The 17,716-nt window shown below is 46.6% G+C and overlaps 3 protein-coding genes across 3 annotated transcripts; all 3 read left to right on the top strand.

Annotated features, from left to right (window-relative positions):
* Positions 1-357: 357 nt before the first annotated feature.
* LOC124708728 (bifunctional epoxide hydrolase 2-like) lies at positions 358-1,756 on the top strand. Its single transcript, XM_047240402.1, has 4 exons — positions 358-434; positions 571-788; positions 911-1,308; positions 1,415-1,756. Exons 1-4 carry the CDS (start codon positions 362-364, stop codon positions 1,659-1,661), a joined length of 936 nt encoding a protein of 311 aa, XP_047096358.1. The 5' UTR covers positions 358-361; the 3' UTR covers positions 1,662-1,756.
* Positions 1,757-7,601: 5,845 nt separating this feature from the next.
* Positions 7,602-8,872, top strand: LOC124705462 (bifunctional epoxide hydrolase 2-like). The gene is made up of 4 exons (XM_047237180.1): positions 7,602-7,674; positions 7,786-8,003; positions 8,115-8,515; positions 8,626-8,872. The coding sequence occupies exons 1-4, from the start codon at positions 7,602-7,604 to the stop codon at positions 8,870-8,872; spliced, it is 939 nt and encodes a 312-aa protein (XP_047093136.1).
* Positions 8,873-13,067: 4,195 nt separating this feature from the next.
* LOC124649221 (bifunctional epoxide hydrolase 2-like) lies at positions 13,068-16,789 on the top strand. Its single transcript, XM_047188877.1, has 6 exons — positions 13,068-13,255; positions 13,346-13,488; positions 15,135-15,212; positions 15,689-15,850; positions 15,940-16,175; positions 16,293-16,789. Exons 1-6 carry the CDS (start codon positions 13,171-13,173, stop codon positions 16,543-16,545), a joined length of 957 nt encoding a protein of 318 aa, XP_047044833.1. The 5' UTR covers positions 13,068-13,170; the 3' UTR covers positions 16,546-16,789.
* Positions 16,790-17,716: the final 927 nt, after the last annotated feature.

Consider the following 17,716-nt stretch of genomic DNA (forward strand, 5'->3'; position numbering starts at 1 on the left):
AGGATGGGGACAACCGAAATGTCCGCGCGCGCTTTCGGAATTGGGATAGTGGTTTCGCCCACTATCCCCGCTCCCACCCCGCACAAGTGGGGGCGACGACCCGCCCCGTAGTCGAAAACAGCAAAAATCGATGCGGGGGCCGTTTTTACGGGGCGTGCTAGACGGCCGGGTAGACGCGAAACCCTCAAATCGGCGGTTATTATACGGGTTTGCCCCTTTTACGGGGTCTGTTAGACCTGCTCTAACAATTCTTCTTCCCTGTTTCCCTATCAGGCTTTCACTTTCGGAATTAATCAGTCCCTGCTCGGCTACTCCTATATAAACTGAACCATCACAACCTCAGTGCTCAGGGACCAGGACAATGGCGCAAGAGATAGAGCACACCCACCTTCCCATCCGTGGGCTCAACCTCCACGTTGCTCAAGTAGGCAAAGGTGACCACTTTCTTCTTCGTTCCTAATGTTTGGGCATTGCCGTGTGGCGAGTGGAGCTTGAATGGGGCAAGTAGACCCAGTAGCTCTTTGTCATGTGTTTGATCTGTTGTTACTCATGTCTCCGTGTTGTTCGCAGATGAGCTTGGGACGGTGGTGTTCTTGCACGGCTTCCCGGAGATATGGTACACGTGGCGCCACCAGATGCTGGCCGTCGCCGCCGCGGGGTACCGCGCCATCGCGCCGGACAGCCGCGGCTACGGCCTTTCGGACCAGCCGCCGGAGGACGAGGTGGCCACCTGGGAGAACCTCGTCGCCGACGTGCTCGGCATCCTCGACGCCCTTTCCATCCCAAAGGTAACAACACAACACAACACAGCATCCGGTTCAGTGAGGGACAGACGAGAATCCGATCTGAATGCATGCATTCACCGTTCCATGACATGACCACATCTTGTCACCTCCGTACGTACGTGCAGGCCTTCATGGTGGGCAAGGACTTCGGCGCCATGCCGGCGTACGATTTCGCGCTGCGCCACCCGGACCGCACCCGCGGCGTGATGTGTCTGGGCATCCCCTTCAGCCCCGTGCCCATCACAATCGACACCATGCCGGAGGGCTTCTACATCCTGCGGTGGCGCGAGCCTGGGAGGGCGGAGGCCGACTTCGGCCGGCACGACGTCCGCCGCGTGGTGCGCACCATCTACATCCTCTTCTCCCGCAGCGAGGTCCCCGTGGCGGACGAAGGACAGGAGATCATGGACCTCGCCGACCTCTCCACGCCGCTGCCGCCGTGGTTCACCGAGGAGGACCTCGACGCCTACGCCGCGCTCTACGAGAAGTCCGGCTTCCGCTACCCTCTCCAGATACCATACAGGTAAACAAGCTGAAGTTTCTTGGTGCATGGTTCATGCCCCCGGCCATTTCACAACGAACAAGAAGAAAAAGATGGGCCTGAACTGCTTCCATATGTAATCTCGCAGGGGTCTGCACCGGATGACGAAGCACGGGGACGCCAAGTTCCAGGTGCCGGTGTTCATGGTAATGGGGGAGAAGGACTACTGCTTCAAGTTCCCCGGGTTCGAGGACGCCATGAGGAGCGGCATCATGAACACCTTCGCTCCTGACCTCAAGATCACCTACATCCCGGAAGGGAGCCACTTCGTGCAGGAGCAGTTCCCGGAGCAGGTCAACGACCTGCTCCTCGGCTTCCTCAAGGACCATCCCTGATCCATTTGGTCGACCCATGATAATGAGATCGGATGTATCCATGAATAATAGCACCATTGCACTCTGCTTCAACCCCCATATGTTTCTGAAGTATTCTCGGTGGTTAAAATTATTATTATGTAATGTAATCATGTCATTGTGGATGTTGAATCCGGTAGTCTATCGATTCAAGAATATAAATTTTTATTCCTTTTCCTGTGAACGTATGACAGATAGATTTAGCTCGGGACCTAACATGGCCAGATATCAACCTAAGTTTGATGTGGTGGATGAAATATCTTGGAACCTCACCGACAACGGGCAATACTCGGCCAAATCCGCTTAGAAGGCTCGATTCTTGGGTGCGACATCCTCTCCTATTAGCTCTTCGGTGTGGAATATTTGAGCTCCTCCAAAAATAATATTCTTTGCATGGCTTGCCATCCAAAATACTAGATTGTAGACATCCCACTGTCTTCAAAGAAGAGGACGACCAAATTGTGGAATGTGCTCCTTTTGCAACCAAGCTTCGGAGTCAGTGGAACATCTTTTTATCTGTTGTAGATTCACCAAAAGGCTTTGGGAACAAATTCGGATTGTCCTGACCTTCCCTTCATCAACACCGGTAGTTGAGACGCACAATCAATAAACTTTTGGTGGATCTCTATTACAAAGTGGGAGGATTTGGCTTCGTCACTCTTACATCTTGTGGAATATGAAATGAATGTAATGCAAGAATTTTCAAGGACAAGCATGCCCCGTCGGTGGTTATTCTTCAAAAGATCCAAATAGAGGCAAAGCTTTGCGTGCTTGCGGGTGCCAAACACATGAGAAATTTCATTCGATGAGAGTAATTTTTTTTGTAGTATGGCCCTTGTTACTTTATGTTCAAATGCCTAACTTAATTAATCAAATGGGGTATGGCTTTTGCCTCCCTTTAAAAAAACTAAGTAAAAAAACACCTCTAACCAAGGCTAGAATTTCTAAAATTTGTCAAAGAGGAATGTAGGCGTCATTAATGCATGTATCTGTCTGGGTATCTTCCCCCTCATAAAATATCCTGATATGTAAGTTGGAGTCAGAAATGATATCAAATACGGTCAGGAATTGATTCTGTAGGCAGGTACATTCGACCAAATTGAACAAATTATAGCTGTTCTGAACTACTACAATAAACCTGTAAATAATTTGATACGTATCGCCACTAAGAGCAAGATTAGTAATAGAGTCTGCAGCCGGCTATAGAGCCATGCCTTGTCACATAGAGCTAGCATATAGTCGAACAATATAATAGATTAGCTATTGGACTGGCTATTAGAGAGACTTTAGCAAGTATTTAATTGTTTGATGCATGCATGCCATAGGCCGAACGGTGCATGCCAGCAGCTTTTTCTTGGATACTATGCTACAGCCGGGCGATGTGCCAAGCGCCTGCTCTCCTCTCTCTCTTCCTTTCTCTCTCATCCACCTAAGCTTTTGATGAGATGGCAAACACTATAGCCTGCTGAGTAGGCATTGTTGTACTTGCTCTAACCTGTCAGTTTCTCCTCGTGTAGCGATTAGAATATTTCACGTGGAAGAGATGGTCAATTGGTCCTGACAGTCCAACCTGGTAACGTGATAAGGTTGATAAATACTACAAGCCCTCATGATCGTGGACGCGGCTTTGCCTGCGGGACCTTGGACGCCGTCATGGACGCCTATGGTTCGGACCAGGTCCTCCGGCCTGCATATGTAGAGGCCATGGCCCATGTTCTCTCGGACCGAGGCTAATGCGTAGGTTATATTTGGTCATCAAAACAGCCCAAATCCGCATATCGCTTATCTAGGCCGAATTGGTTTTAATTGACACCGACACCAGTCAGGCTTGACACCAGCTACCATACATGCATACACATGCCACTCGGCGCGTCAATTAAAAGCGATAGGAGGTAGTATCTGCTAAAGATGAGTACGTTGGACATGATGTTTAACACCTCAACTCACCTTGCCGAGCTTAAATTCTAGATTCGCTGGTGCTTAAAAAGTCTCTGCTAATTACTCATGACAATAGCAGGTTTTTTTATTATCTTAAACTCTCCACCCAAAGTAACTACCAGTGTAGTCATGTGTCCGAGGGTGGCCAGCTTGTTTCGATCCTGCTTATCCTTGAGGGAGGACCTAATATCCACAAGTACGCACAAAGGAGTGGATCGTCGATTCGTCGCAGGCGAGTTTACAATTCAGACCAACAAGCGAGGTACCACCAAGTTGACTCTCTTTGTCGCGAATGCAACGCATGTCCACGCGGCTACTCTTGTGACCTCAATGGAATATACAGTAGCAAGTAATTGTCATGTCACTCACATTCTGAATAGACATGGCGATATGATAGTTCTCCAACCAAGTCGTTGAGTTCTCCTTGCCATCGTACTTCTCGAATCCCCGAGAGGATGCTTGAATTTCTCCGGGACCCTCTCTTCCAGGATCAAGGTACCGAAGCACTTTGGTCCTAGGTGGCCTACTGCATGTTCACTATTTATGGTATCTCGCAATTCGCGATTGGATGATGTCAAACTGCGCATGAATCTCCCCGGGTTAGAATGCTCTATGGTATGAGACGACCATTTTTGCTCCCTACGATGATTGCGATCTGCATGACTTGATATTGTTGGTATGTTGCGGTCATCATGTTGCCCTCTGTCCACGCGTCACGCGAAGGCGGAGCTTGTGGCTCAGCCCGGTCATGACGTGGCTCGTCTCTTCCTTGTCGTCGGCATAGGCTATGGCGGTTGGCGTAGGCTACGCAAACGGCCGCCATCGGCACTACAAGGCCTCGGCAGTTGTTCGCATAGTCTCGTCGGCATAGGTTAATGATCGTTTGTCAGTTTTCCAAAAAACTACTATTTTTTACATTTTTTAATTGTTTGATAATTTAATCTCTGAGCATGCTTAATATCAAGTTGACTTACTTATTAATAGTCAAATTTCTCACTTTATCACTCATCTTCAAACTGATCCCATCCTAACACGCTTAACTTCTTGTTCCTTCCTGATGGAACAATAAAAGAAGTAATAATAATAATCTTCAATTCAAATAACAATAAAATAAATTTGTTTTAAAAAAATCACAGAAATCTAAAACCTAAAAAAACTCCAATTTCCTTTTTGATTTTGAGGAATCTGAAAATTTGGTAAATGGTCGTAGGAGGTTAAAATCGGATGTAAATTTTTCCATAGATACATTCTCATATAAAAAATGTTTTCCTCGGATGTCGTATGCAACTAGAAAAGCAGTTCTACCAAAACATAACGTCATTTTGCATAATATATTGAAATTCATGTTTGTTAATTTTTCTAATAACTGGAACACATAATACATTGTTATCTCAAAGGATTTTGTTTTCTAAAATTCCTAACATTTTCTAATATTTTTTAGAAAATTAAAAAGACGCTTAGGGTCGGGTACGTGGAGCAAAAAATGGAGAAAAAAACTTGTGTCAACGGAAAAGCCATCGGCATAGGGCTAGCGCTAGCTTCACCGTCACGGCGAAGACTCCCGGACCCCGTGTGCCAGGCTATGCCGACGGCTTTTCTATGCCAACAGCCTCTTCGCTGGGCAGCCCGATTCGAGCCCTACATCGACGATCCCAATAAAATGCCGTCCGTATAGGATCTAACCATCGGCACCTTGACAAATTCCTGTAGTGTTGGGATGTTCATGTTAATACGAATCAAAATCAACTAAATAGATAATACTCCATCTATTTCAAAGTATAAATATTTCCGTACTCTTTTTAAAAATAAATGACTCAATTCTGTTACTCCATCCCATTTATTTCCAAGTACTAGATATAGGTGTATCTAGACCTGTATCTGAAAATCTTGAGTTAATTATTTGGGTGTCTTCAAGGCTTAGTCGACCGAGATTTAACTTATGTCTTAGTCGAATTACATTAGTGTATTTCAATATGGCTCTAAATAAAGTGTAAACAATAGCAAACACGAATCTTCAAATAGAAATAAAATTTAACGGTGAATCACGTGACTGAGATATAAGCTACGTCCCAGCTAGCTAAGAGCATCTCCAGCCGTCTCCCCGGAAAGAGCCTCAGGACGCCTTTTTTCATCCGGATGGACGAAAATGGCCCAGTCGCGCCCCCGGAACCTCGTTTTTGTCCGGATTTGGGCTTTCATCCATCCGGGGAGCCCAGGTCATCCCCGGCCCCCCAGGGAGCGCTCGGGGAATCCGGACGTAACGAAAGCGCGGGAAACACCGAGAAAACTTCCCGCGCGGCTGGTGGCCCTAACTTGTCGGCGAGGAAGGCCAATCATCGTCCTCATCGCATCGTCTTCCGCGCGTTGTAAAAGCATGCCGACGGTCAGTCTTCGCCGGGCGCTTAGCTTCCACGCGGCGAGTTAATACCGTCGCCTCGGTTTCACACACGTCGCCCTCTATTTATCACGGAACTACCGCGTGTGGCCGCATTCACCACGCCGTCTCCCTATTCACCTCTCTTCCCCAATCTCATCGAGCGAGAGCGAGAGCTAGCGATCAATGGCGAATGACGGCACGGCGAACAACGGCTTCGGCCGCCGCTCTCTCCACCAATGGGAGGGGAGGCTCCTGCATGCGGCGGGCTACCCCGTGCCACCCGACTTCCACGCGCCCGGAGGCTGGCTACTGAGCGCGGGTGGCATCCCTATCCCGCCGCCGCCGATCGGTCGCGCCGCCCTCGAGGCGGAGATCGACGCGGTGCTCGTCACTCTCAGTGATGAGCAGCGCGCGGAGGAGAGGTTCTTCCCCGACAACTACGAGGCATGGACGGAGTTCTTCCGGCGAAGGTACGAGCGAGAACTCGCCGCGTACGACGGCCCTCCTCCTCCTCCCGCTAGAAACAATGCCGCCGACCGCCGCCGTTGGTAGAGCACGCCTGGCCGCACCCTCGAGAACGTGCTCGCGCACATCGAGGGTGGCAATTCCCCCGTTCTGGGGATGTCGCCGCCGGTGGCGCCTACCGTATCGCGCTGGCATGGTAGCTCCTAGACGCCGCGAAGGATGGCACTATCCTCCTCGTCGTCTGGGTCGAGGTCGGCGTCGAGGTCCGGCGGATCGGCTCCTCCACCTGCGACGCCGGCCGTCGTCAAGAAGGAGCGGGCCTCTCCACCGCCAACCAGTGGGCGCAGCAGCGGCGCCCTCGTCATCCGCGACCAACCGTCGTCTCCCTCGCGGGGCCATAAGAGGAAGACGTCGAAGAAGGAGGCCGCAGTGTCACAGCTCGGCGAGGAGGAGGCCAAGCGTGCCGTGGACGCCCCGGTGGTGGAGGTGATCGTAAGGTCGCTCAACGACCTCGTCCCCGCCGACAACGCGCTCCCCATGGCCAGGGTTCAAGCCGTTGGTACGTGGCGCCGCCGGCACTTCGAGCGACGACGACCACAACGGCGACTACACTGCCTTCTACTGCCATTTCGGCATGTAGATCGCGGTTATTATTTTTAGTTTTTGTTTCCCTGTGGCCGAATTCAATATATTACGAATTCGGCCTATATATGTACGAACTCGCCTATATATGTTAAATATCTTTAAATTTCTCCTATGTTTGAACCAATTTCGTCTTGTTTTGTCTGAATTCGCCATTATTTGTCAAAAAAAATCATCCATTCTACGCTTGCCGCTGGGAAAATGGATCTCCTCAGACCAAAAGTTACATCCATCCGGCTAAATAGATAACGTCGGATGAGCCCAACGGGTGGAGATTCTCTAAAACATAGCAATTCCGTAATTATTTTAGGAGGGGGCGTGAACTGCCAATGTAGCTGAGGATATTGTTGAATACGGCACGGATCTCTAGACGATAGTGGCTCTGATTTTACACAGCGCTTGTCAGCATGTCCCAACTCCCAAGGAGCATTTTCGCCAATTCCTGCTCGAGTATTAAGTCCAACATCACGCCCTCGGTGCTCACTGCTGAGGAAACAGCAATGGCATGGCAGATAGAGCACACCCACCTCCCCATCCGTGGGCTCAACCTCCACATTGCTCAAGTAGGCAAAGGTGATGACAAGTTTTCGATGTTCTTCTGTCGTTTGCCATTCCCATCGAGATTCACTAGTGGGAGCAACGCTCTCCATGCTGTGTTTGATCTGTTACTCGTTCCGTTTTCAGGTGAGCTTGGGACGGTGGTGTTCCTGCACGGCTTCCCCGAGATATGGTACACGTGGCGCCACCAGATGCTGGCCGTCGCCGCCGCCGGGTACCGCGCTATCGCGCCGGACAGCCGCGGCTACGGCCTTTCGGACCAGCCGCCTGAGGACGAGGTGGCCACCTGGGAGGACCTCGTCGCCGACGTGCTCGCCATCCTCGACGCACTCTCCATCCCTAAGGTAACAAGCACGGCATCCAGCCCAGTGAACGGCTACTAATACCCCATGCGCCGCGCCATGTGTGAGTCCTGTCCATGACCGTGTTTTGCCTCCTCCGATCCGTACGTGCAGGCGTTTGTGGTGGGCAAGGATTTCGGCGTCATACCGGCGTACGACTTCGCGCTGCGGCATCCGGACCGCACCCGCGGCGTGATGTGTCTGGGCGCCCCCTTCAGCCCCGGCCCCGTCGACTTCAACGCCACCATGCCGGAGGGCTTCTACATCCTGCGGTGGCGCGAGCCCGGGAGGGCGGAGGCCGACTTCGGCCGCCACAACGTCCGCCGCGTGCTGCGCACCATCTACATCCTCTTCTCCCGGAGCGAGATCCCCGTGGCGAAGGAAGGGGAAGAGATCATGGACCTCGCCGACCTCTCCACGCCGCTGCCGCCGTGGTTCACCGAGGAGGACCTCGACGCATACGCCGTGCTCTACGAGAAATCCGGCTTCCGCTACCCACTCGAGATGCCATACAGGTAAGTATAACTCGTGTCCCCTCTGCAGTGGCAAAACTGAAGATGCATGATGCAAAATATCGACGGAGCTGCGTCTGCCCATTGCTTCCATGACGACCTCGCACTCGCAGGGCTCTGCACCGGATGACGAAGCACGTGGACGCCAGGTTCCAGGTGCCGGTCTTCATGGTGATGGGGGAGAAGGACTACTGCTTCAAGTTCCCCGGGTTCGAGACCGCCATGAGGAGCGGCGCCATGAACACCTTCGCTCCGGACCTCAAGATCGCATACATCCCGGAAGGGTGCCACTTCGTGCACGAGCAGCTCCCGGAGCAGGTCAACGACCTGCTCCTCGGCTTCCTCAAGGACCATCCCTGAATCCCTGATCCATCGACCAGAGCGAGATTGGAGATCCCCATGAATGAAAAAGAACGCTTCCGGCAGCACTCTGAATTTTCTATGTGGTTAAAAAAGGTTTCCGATTATGTAATATTCTAGTACTACTCCGTAGTATAATTGACTTTGTGTGGCTTTTCTTCCCATCGGTTCAAATAAGATGGGAAGATGTATCCTTTACCCTGGTCAATGCGTGTGACACTTCAGATTATTTATTTATTGCCTAAATGCATATAAAGCACGAACTAGGAAATTATGCGGTATCAGATGTCACCATGACACGGTACACATGAAAAATGAACACGAACGTGTACTTAACAATACGAATTAAATTCGCAAAAAAACAATACGAATTAACTATTTATTTGGTTTTTCTTCTACGAATTAATTCTGCATTTAGTCAGAAGGTGTGAAGTCTGTCCTAAAATCTTCAAACTTGTTTAGGAACTAATGATTGAGAGAATCAAGTGATGTTTCATTGATGATTGTTGGGGGTATATATACCCGCCGAACAGACGCCAATAAGGCGGTTACAAAGGCACCTCTTCGGTATTACAGCGTTTGGACAAAACTAACTAACTACTTAGCTTAGGACCTAAGCTAATCTTAATAACTGCCTAATTAGCTTACTACCAAAGCTATCCTACTTCTAACACTTCCCCTTGGACAACGCTGTTTCTTAAAAATCTCTTGTGTAATCTTCAAGATCTTCTCGCATAGTCTTGAAAGTCTTCTTGCTTATATATGAGGATGTCCTTGTAAATAACGGTGCTCTTTGTAAATATTCTATCATCTTGAAAGTCATCATCTTTAAAATCTCTCCCCCCAAAACCCTGTGGGAAAAATATGAGGAGAGTTGTATTTGTTATGTTGTTAAAACTCCTTTAAACCATGTTGGAAAAATAAGGAGAAAATAATACAACATAGAAAGATTATTGTCTCTTGAGAACTCATATGAGCAAAACCTTGATAAGGAAAAATCTCATTAGTGAGTTTAGAGATCAATAAATATGCCTTATATACTTCCTTTAAAAACCCCAGTGGGGAAAATAGGAGGTACGACATATAAATATTGCAAAGAGTGCAATGTGATGTGCCACCGAAAACTCCTTTAAAACCCAATGGGGAAAAACAAGGAGAAAGCAATGTGGCATATCTAGACACTTGTATTTATATTGTCTCATTAAAAACCTTTTATGAGAAACCATTAGGAAAACTCACTAAGGAAAAAAAGAGTACAATATATATGATCTAATGATCATCACCGGGTTATAATTTGGGAGTTTTACTCCCCCTGAACTTTGCAAATCCAAAAGTTGTCTCACACCAATCCATGAACTTAAATTCACGAGTATGGGAATCAGTAAAACATTGTGAATAAATCTATTAGATTTTCACATGATATGTTTGCAAAGTGTTTATCTCCCAAGTTTGAAAAATATTAATTTAACCCTTATGCATTTTAGCAATACAAGTGGTATTATCTGATAGATAATGGTGGGGTGATTCTGTTGAATCTTAACCACATGATCTTGAATGTGGTCAATCATTATATGGAGCCATTAGAATCTATTTTGTATTCTTATTTTAGAAGGTTCTTTCATTGAATTCAGTCTATGATATAGCATTTTCGGGATCGGGTAATTTATAGCCAATGTAGATTACACAATGGTCACATCTTGATATTTCTACGAGAATTAATCAAGATCAGTTGTGCCTTAAATATATCGGAGGATATTACTTACACCAACCTTTGGGTTGGGGTTTGCACTTTAAAAAAGTTGACAACAAAACATTCGCATTCGTGATGTACTTTGTATTGAGATATGGAACAAGAGGTCCAATATCACTTCATCACTACTACAATGTATGAATGAATTTGTATCCCCGTTAGGGATATTGTGACCATATGTATCTTTAATTTTATTTATCCATATGTAATTTCTCCAAAATTTTATGGACGTGTAAAGATTGATAGATATGTATTCCGAAGGAATATACTCAAGTTATAAACTTGGTTAATACTTGGTTCAATCGAAATCTCCGTCTTGATAAGATTGCAAGGACCTTTGATGTATATTATAGACTTTGATGATAAAAGCATCGATATATACAAAGGTCATGTAGAATCCAATTAGGGATTTTATTTATGACTACATATAAGCAATCATTATTGTACGAGTAATCCTTTATAAGAAGGAGCTCTTATAGTCAATTGTACCACACAATTTGTGTTTGACTATTTTAAGTCATAGAGTGACTTTGTATTATTACACATATGTTGCGATTTAATTTTGGATTTGGATTTATAAGTCTTAGGGACTTTAATATAGATATCCAAATTGAGTGACCCATATGATTATGTAATCACTACATCCATCAACTGCATGGATAGTTTATTTATAACTGCCAATAATATTAGTATCGAAACGTAATTCCACTTATACCAATAGGGTATGTTACATCATATATAATTGGTGTCAGATCTCTGCGTGAACCCTTGTGCTACAAGCCTCGCTTTTTCACCACCTCATTGTTTTTTTTAATCAAAAGTCATTTGTCTTCCAGGGGGAAGGTACTTATGAGGAGTAGGTATTTCGATGGTAAATACATCTCTTGCTGAGCGAGTGCTATTCTTATTCAATTGTCTCCTTCTAGTTGAACCAACATATGAGTGCATTAGGCACTCTTCCATGGATATTAGCTTAGGACCTAAGCTAATCTTAATAACTGCCTAATTAGCTTAGTACCAAAGCTATCCTACTTCTAACAAAACTGACACTAGTGGTTGCTAGGCACTGCGGGGCCGAAGCCAGAAAAAAGATCGCCGGGTGAACACAAACAAGTAGGGGGAACATGTGTGTACCAAACTATACTCCGGACTCGCACCGCTAGATGCACGTGCAAAATTACCCTACAATATCCTTCTTGTTAGGTTACCTGATAATTTGTTGGGGGCGATTTGATGCCTAATCCGGATTGTCTAATCCACGTGATCAATGTCTCACTGATTACCCAAATCCCACCCAATCGTTGAAGCAATTAAAAAAATTAACCCCAAATCCACCCAAACCTTCAAGCAATTTAAAAAAAAATAACACACAGCAATCCCTAAGATACGTTTAGAATAGGGAGTTGGAAAATCCTTCGGATAAATTAGAATGTGGCCTTGTCATAACGTTGTCGAGCAGGACGACTCGTGTGGTTTTCCAAATCTTTAGTTTGCGTTGATTTGCAATCTTTTCCGGTTCCTTCATCAGAGGCTTTTGGAAGAACGCCTACATACTTAAAAGTTGTAGTAAATGGTGATTTTGATGCTACTTTCTAGTTTTCTCCAAGGTTTTTTGTTTTTTTTTCCAGTTTTTTTCAATCTACTCCCTCCGTCACTTTTTTAATCTTCCCCGTATCGGTAAGTTGTCAATTTGACCTATATAATTTAAATTATATAATGTAAAAATTAGAAAATAAAATATTTAAACTTTTTAATAATATAATTTTTATAACATATAACTAATGCTAACTTGATCAAATTTGCGATCTAGGGGTACGCGCACGCCTAATAAACTACGGGAGAGGGTGTACTCTGCTAGTATGTTCCTTTTATCAATCACCAATAAAATCAAGTCGTTTCCCCCAAAATAAAATAAAACTAGTACTACTCTCCTGGACATGTAGTTCTCCTGCATGTCTAAAAAAAAAACTAGCGTTGCTGGTCACCCAGCCGACACGTTTGGCACGACGGACCGGGGGAAAATATCTAGTGATACCACACTTTAAATGATACCATGATACCACACTTCAAAATTTGAATTGTAAGTGTCAAAAAATTCGAAAACAAATTTGTGGCTGTTCACAAGATGTGTGTTTACATTCTACAGAATTTTCAGACCCAAATTCAAAATACACAAACAAAAACAAAAAAGACAAATACTATGTGAATAGTGACATTTTGTGCTTTTGTCTTTATGTGACACTATTCATGTTGGATTTCTCTTTTTTGTTTCTCTAAGGATGTTTCGAATTTGGTTATACAAATTACAAGACATGCAAACACACATCTTGTGAACATGTAAAATTTTGTTTCCGAATTTTTTGACACTTAGAATTCAAATTTTTATGAATGGTATCATGGTATCAAATAAGATGTGGTATCACTAGATATGTTCTCGACGGACCGGACGGGGCAAGCTTGTACACCCTGTGCAAGCTTGTACAGTACGCAGAACAGACAAATCTGTTCGTCTCTTCACTGTGTTATTGCACATCACCTGCGTACTGCCATGGCTACGGCGGAGCAGCCGCAGATCGAGCACAGCCACCTCGCCATCAGAGGCCTCAACCTCCACGTAGCCCAAGCAGGCACAGGTAGTCAGCCTGCTCCTCCATTCCTTCCTTCCTCGAACAAGAACCAACACGCACGGACATCGGCCGTGACCGACTGACGGTTGCTTTCAGGTGAGCTCGGGACGGTGCTGTTCCTGCACGGCTTCCCGGAGATATGGTATTCCTGGCGTCACCAGATGCTGGCCGTGGCCGCCGCCGGGTACCGCGCCGTCGCGCCGGACTGGCGAGGGTACGGGCTATCCGACCAGCCGCCGGTGTTGGTGCAGCCTCGGGCTGCACCCTCTCTCTCTCCATGCTCAGCTCACGGACGGAGGTAGAAGAAAGAGAGATAGGACAGAATTCTTGCCGGCGCACGAACGCCGCCACGGGCGCCCCAACGCCCTAATCTTTTTCCTTTTCAGCTGGCTATTACAAATAGAGAGACACACTCCAACACACACCTTGGCAGCCCCGGCGGTCCTCCACGGCGACCTGCCTGCCGGCCACTAAACCTATCGGAGACTACATCTTCTCTATTTGCCCCAGCACATCTACACTCGATGCATACAACATATAAATAGCTGCTGACGCCAGGCAACAACCCGGCCGGCTGCTACGCACACGATCAGGAGCCACTAACTCCACGCATGCGATCAGGAGCCACTAACTAAATCTATGCTTATCCATGCACTAAGCCACCAACAGCTAGCAGACTTGTTCTTTTCCTAGAATATCTGTAAACAGCACACGACCTGGCCGCACCCACACGCGCACGTACACATGCAAACAGCCCCTAGCTAACAAACTTCAAGATTAGTGCTAACATTTTCCCTCCTAATCTTGAATCGGCTAGTCATTGTCGTCGTCTTCTTCACGATCGCCCCGCGCACGAACGCCTTGGCGACCCATTTTTCCTCGTTCGTGAGCAGCCTGCTCCTCCGCGAGACCTGAGAAACACGGTGGACACGAACGCGAGCACGGACTCGCGCGCCACCAACGCAAAGCTGACCTGGGACAGCGCCACACGCCGTCGCAGCAACCATCTTCTTTCTCCGGCGACATACGCCGGTTCGGCGACACACGCCGAACAGCCTCCAGCGACAAACGCCGAAGGATGTAGCCGAACTCGAGCACGAACTCGAGCACAACGGCGACATACGCCTCGGCGACGAACGCCTCCGCCCGACGTCAACCACGCGCCTCTACGCGCAGCTGCACCTCCACGGTCGTCGCCCTCTGGCCGCCACGGCTACCGCAGGCAGGCCCGCAGCCTCCATGCCGCCGTGCAGCGCCTCCGCGGCCTCCGCCGCACGCATGCACGTCGCGGACTCGCCGCGCCACAGCCCCGAGCCGCGAGGCTCTGATACCACATGTTGGTGCAGCCTCGGGCTGCACCCTCTCTCTCTCCATGCTCAGCTCACGGACGGAGGTAGAAGAAAGAGAGATAGGACAGAATTCTTGCCGGCGCACGAACGCCGCCACGGGCGCCCCAACGCCCTAATCTTTTTCCTTTTCAGCTGGCTATTACAAATAGAGAGACACACTCCAACACACACCTTGGCAGCCCCGGCGGTCCTCCACGGCGACCTGCCTGCCGGCCACTAAACCTATCGGAGACTACATCTTCTCTATTTGCCCCAGCACATCTACACTCGATGCATACAACATATAAATAGCTGCTGACGCCAGGCAACAACCCGGCCGGCTGCTACGCACACGATCAGGAGCCACTAACTCCACGCATGCGATCAGGAGCCACTAACTAAATCTATGCTTATCCATGCACTAAGCCACCAACAGCTAGCAGACTTGTTCTTTTCCTAGAATATCTGTAAACAGCACACGACCTGGCCGCACCCACACGCGCACGTACACATGCAAACAGCCCCTAGCTAACAAACTTCAAGATTAGTGCTAACAGCCGGAGCCGGAGGCGGCGTCCTACCAAGACCTGCAGGATGATCTCCTCGCCATCATGGATGCGCTCTCCGTCCCCAAGGTATTAGCATATCCAGCCCTCGATTCTCCCCGACAATCTTGGGGAAATAATTAGTTTCTCGGTTTCCAGAAGTCCAGTCTAACCGTGAAGCTAGTGTACTTTTCTTTTGGAACAGGTCAAATATCTCTGTAACTCAACTCTGTGTATGTACGTTGTTTGGAAGTGTTTTATCACACTTTTAAATTTTAATATGCACATCACTTGAGCCGTGAAATGTTCGCTTATTTTTTAATTGCAGTATCAAGTTGATCTTGTTTCATGCTTGCACTTGACAGAATACAGGCATCACGAGGATTCAAATTAACCCTTTTGGTCATGTTGATCATTATCTAGACATAAACACCTTACATAAGAGAAAATTAAAAGGCTAAAAAGAAGTGTTCCAACAATTAAGATCATAACAGACGCTCCATGCTTCAGAATTGGCACCAGCAAATCCGATCTCTTCTGACAACTTCCATTTTGTTTCACGTCAGGCTTTCCTTGTGGCAAAGGATTTTGGAGCCAAGCCTGCTTATGACTTTGCTCTTCATCACCCCGACCGCACATGTGGCGTTATGTGTTTGGGTGTCCCTTTTGTTCATGGTGGCACCTCTTTCGCCACCTTGCCAGAAGGCTTCTACGTTCTTCGTTGGCAGGTTTTTACCTAACCTGAAAACTTCACGGTTAAGATAAGCAAGGAATTCTTCCATGATCGATGTAGTGCAGAAAGTTTTTTGCATTGTAGGAACCAGGAAGAGCGGAGGCGGATTTTGGCCGGTATGACGTCAAGCGAGTCGTGCGCACCATCTACATTCTCTTCTCTAGAAGCGAGATCCCGGTAGCAAATGAGGATCAAGAAATCATGGATCTCGCGGACCTGTCGACTCCTCTTCCAGAGTGGTTTACCGAGGAGGATCTTGGTGTCTACGCGTCCCTGTACGAGAAATCCGGTTTCAGGTACCCAATGGAGATGCCATATAGGTAAACATAACTTGGTTGATCAGGGCATGTGACAATGGCAACTTGATAATTACTGTTGTTAGGCCTGTTTATCAATATTTATAACAGAAAAGAGATGTACGATGTACCATTTGACAGGTCTCTCCATAAGAGGCAACGAATCGAGGATCCCAAGTTCCAAGTCCCGGTGTTTGTCGCCATGGGGGAGAAAGATTATGTCTTGAAGTTTCCTGGGATCGAGGCCGTCTTGAAAGATGGCGTCATGGCAAAGTTCGCGCCAGACCTGAAGGTCACACACATCCCTGACGGAAGCCATTTCGTGCAGGAGCAGTTCCCCGACATGGTCAATGAGCTCCTCCTTAGCTTCCTGAAGGACCATCCTGTGGCTTGACAGATGATCTGTGCTTCACTTGAAGTTGATCTCAGAAGCATCATATACAGTCTGTGATGTTATGAAATTATTATATGCGCTTTCACCGAACGATATGTGATGGCTGCTAATGCTTTTCCAGTGAAGGATATGTGAATATGTGATGTCTCGTAATGCTTCGAGTATGCTAGTCAACTACGTGCTATATGTATCTTCATTATACTGGACGTTGTTATGCGATCATTCAAAACGTCAGATTGTTTTAGAGCCCTGTCAAATTACTGTGGAGGTTGAAGATTTTCAATGTTGAAAACCTTGCCAAAGCTGAGGATCTCAACTGATAAAATATTATCGGAAATTATTAAGATAATAGTTGGAGAAATTATTTAGGAAAAATATGTAAAAATGTATTTAAAAAATCAGGCCCACAACATTGTTCATAGTTAATGTTGGTAAACTACTGGTGAAGCCGAAACTAATGGTGAAGCTGAAGATTTGTAACGATAAATTATTTTCGAGAAAAAATATAAAGTTAACCATCCTCTAAAAACTACTGTCATATAGGTTGAAGCTTTTAATTGACGAATTACCGTCGAAAAACTTGAGAAAACTGAGGATCTCAACCAATAAATTACTCTCAGAAGTACTAGCAAATTGCTGAAGAAATTATTAGAGAAAAATCTGTCAAAGAAATGTAAGAAAAACGCGGGCTGAGGACATTGTTGATATGTGGACCGTCAAAGCTGAAAAGATTTATACCGATAAATTATTTTCGACAAAAAGTATATACTTAACCACCCTCGGAAAACTACTGTCAAATTTTTCCGAGGATGAATATTTTCACTGATGAAATACTGTCGAAAAACTTACCAAAACTGAGAATCTCAACAAATAATTACTGTCAAAATTATTAGCATATCGCTGAATAAATTATTAGAAAATTTTTGTCAAAGAAATGTAAAACAAACACGGACCCAAGATATTGTTCATGCGTCAAAAACTTGCCAAAACTAATGATCTCAACTAATAAATTACTATAAAAGTTTATTAGCAAATCCCTGAAAAACTTATTAGAAAAATTCTGTAAAAATATGTAGAAGAAGGGGAGCTTAGGATAATGTTCATGCGCTTGCATTGTTCACCCGTGCATAGAGGCGAACAAAAGCTTGTAGCTTATACATATAACAAGGAA

This window comes from Lolium rigidum, chromosome 4, assembly GCF_022539505.1.
Source record: "Lolium rigidum isolate FL_2022 chromosome 4, APGP_CSIRO_Lrig_0.1, whole genome shotgun sequence".
Taxonomy (NCBI): domain Eukaryota; kingdom Viridiplantae; phylum Streptophyta; class Magnoliopsida; order Poales; family Poaceae; genus Lolium; species Lolium rigidum.

What these genes read in the sequence shown, in the direction of transcription:
- LOC124649221 (XM_047188877.1), top strand. Translation starts at nt 13,171, where the DNA reads ATGGCTACGGCGGAGCAGCCGCAGATCGAGCACAGCCACCTCGCCATC. An exon ending in GGCTATCCGACCAGCCGCCG is followed by an intron (nt 13,489 to 15,134) that starts GTGTTGGTGCAG and finishes TAGTGCTAACAG; the next exon opens with CCGGAGCCGGAGGCGGCGTC. An exon ending in CCAATGGAGATGCCATATAG is followed by an intron (nt 16,176 to 16,292) that starts GTAAACATAACT and finishes ACCATTTGACAG; the next exon opens with GTCTCTCCATAAGAGGCAAC.
- LOC124705462 (XM_047237180.1), top strand. Translation starts at nt 7,602, where the DNA reads ATGGCATGGCAGATAGAGCACACCCACCTCCCCATCCGTGGGCTCAAC. An exon ending in CATTGCTCAAGTAGGCAAAG is followed by an intron (nt 7,675 to 7,785) that starts GTGATGACAAGT and finishes TTCCGTTTTCAG; the next exon opens with GTGAGCTTGGGACGGTGGTG. An exon ending in CCACTCGAGATGCCATACAG is followed by an intron (nt 8,516 to 8,625) that starts GTAAGTATAACT and finishes TCGCACTCGCAG; the next exon opens with GGCTCTGCACCGGATGACGA.
- LOC124708728 (XM_047240402.1), top strand. Translation starts at nt 362, where the DNA reads ATGGCGCAAGAGATAGAGCACACCCACCTTCCCATCCGTGGGCTCAAC. An exon ending in CGTTGCTCAAGTAGGCAAAG is followed by an intron (nt 435 to 570) that starts GTGACCACTTTC and finishes TGTTGTTCGCAG; the next exon opens with ATGAGCTTGGGACGGTGGTG. An exon ending in CCTCTCCAGATACCATACAG is followed by an intron (nt 1,309 to 1,414) that starts GTAAACAAGCTG and finishes GTAATCTCGCAG; the next exon opens with GGGTCTGCACCGGATGACGA.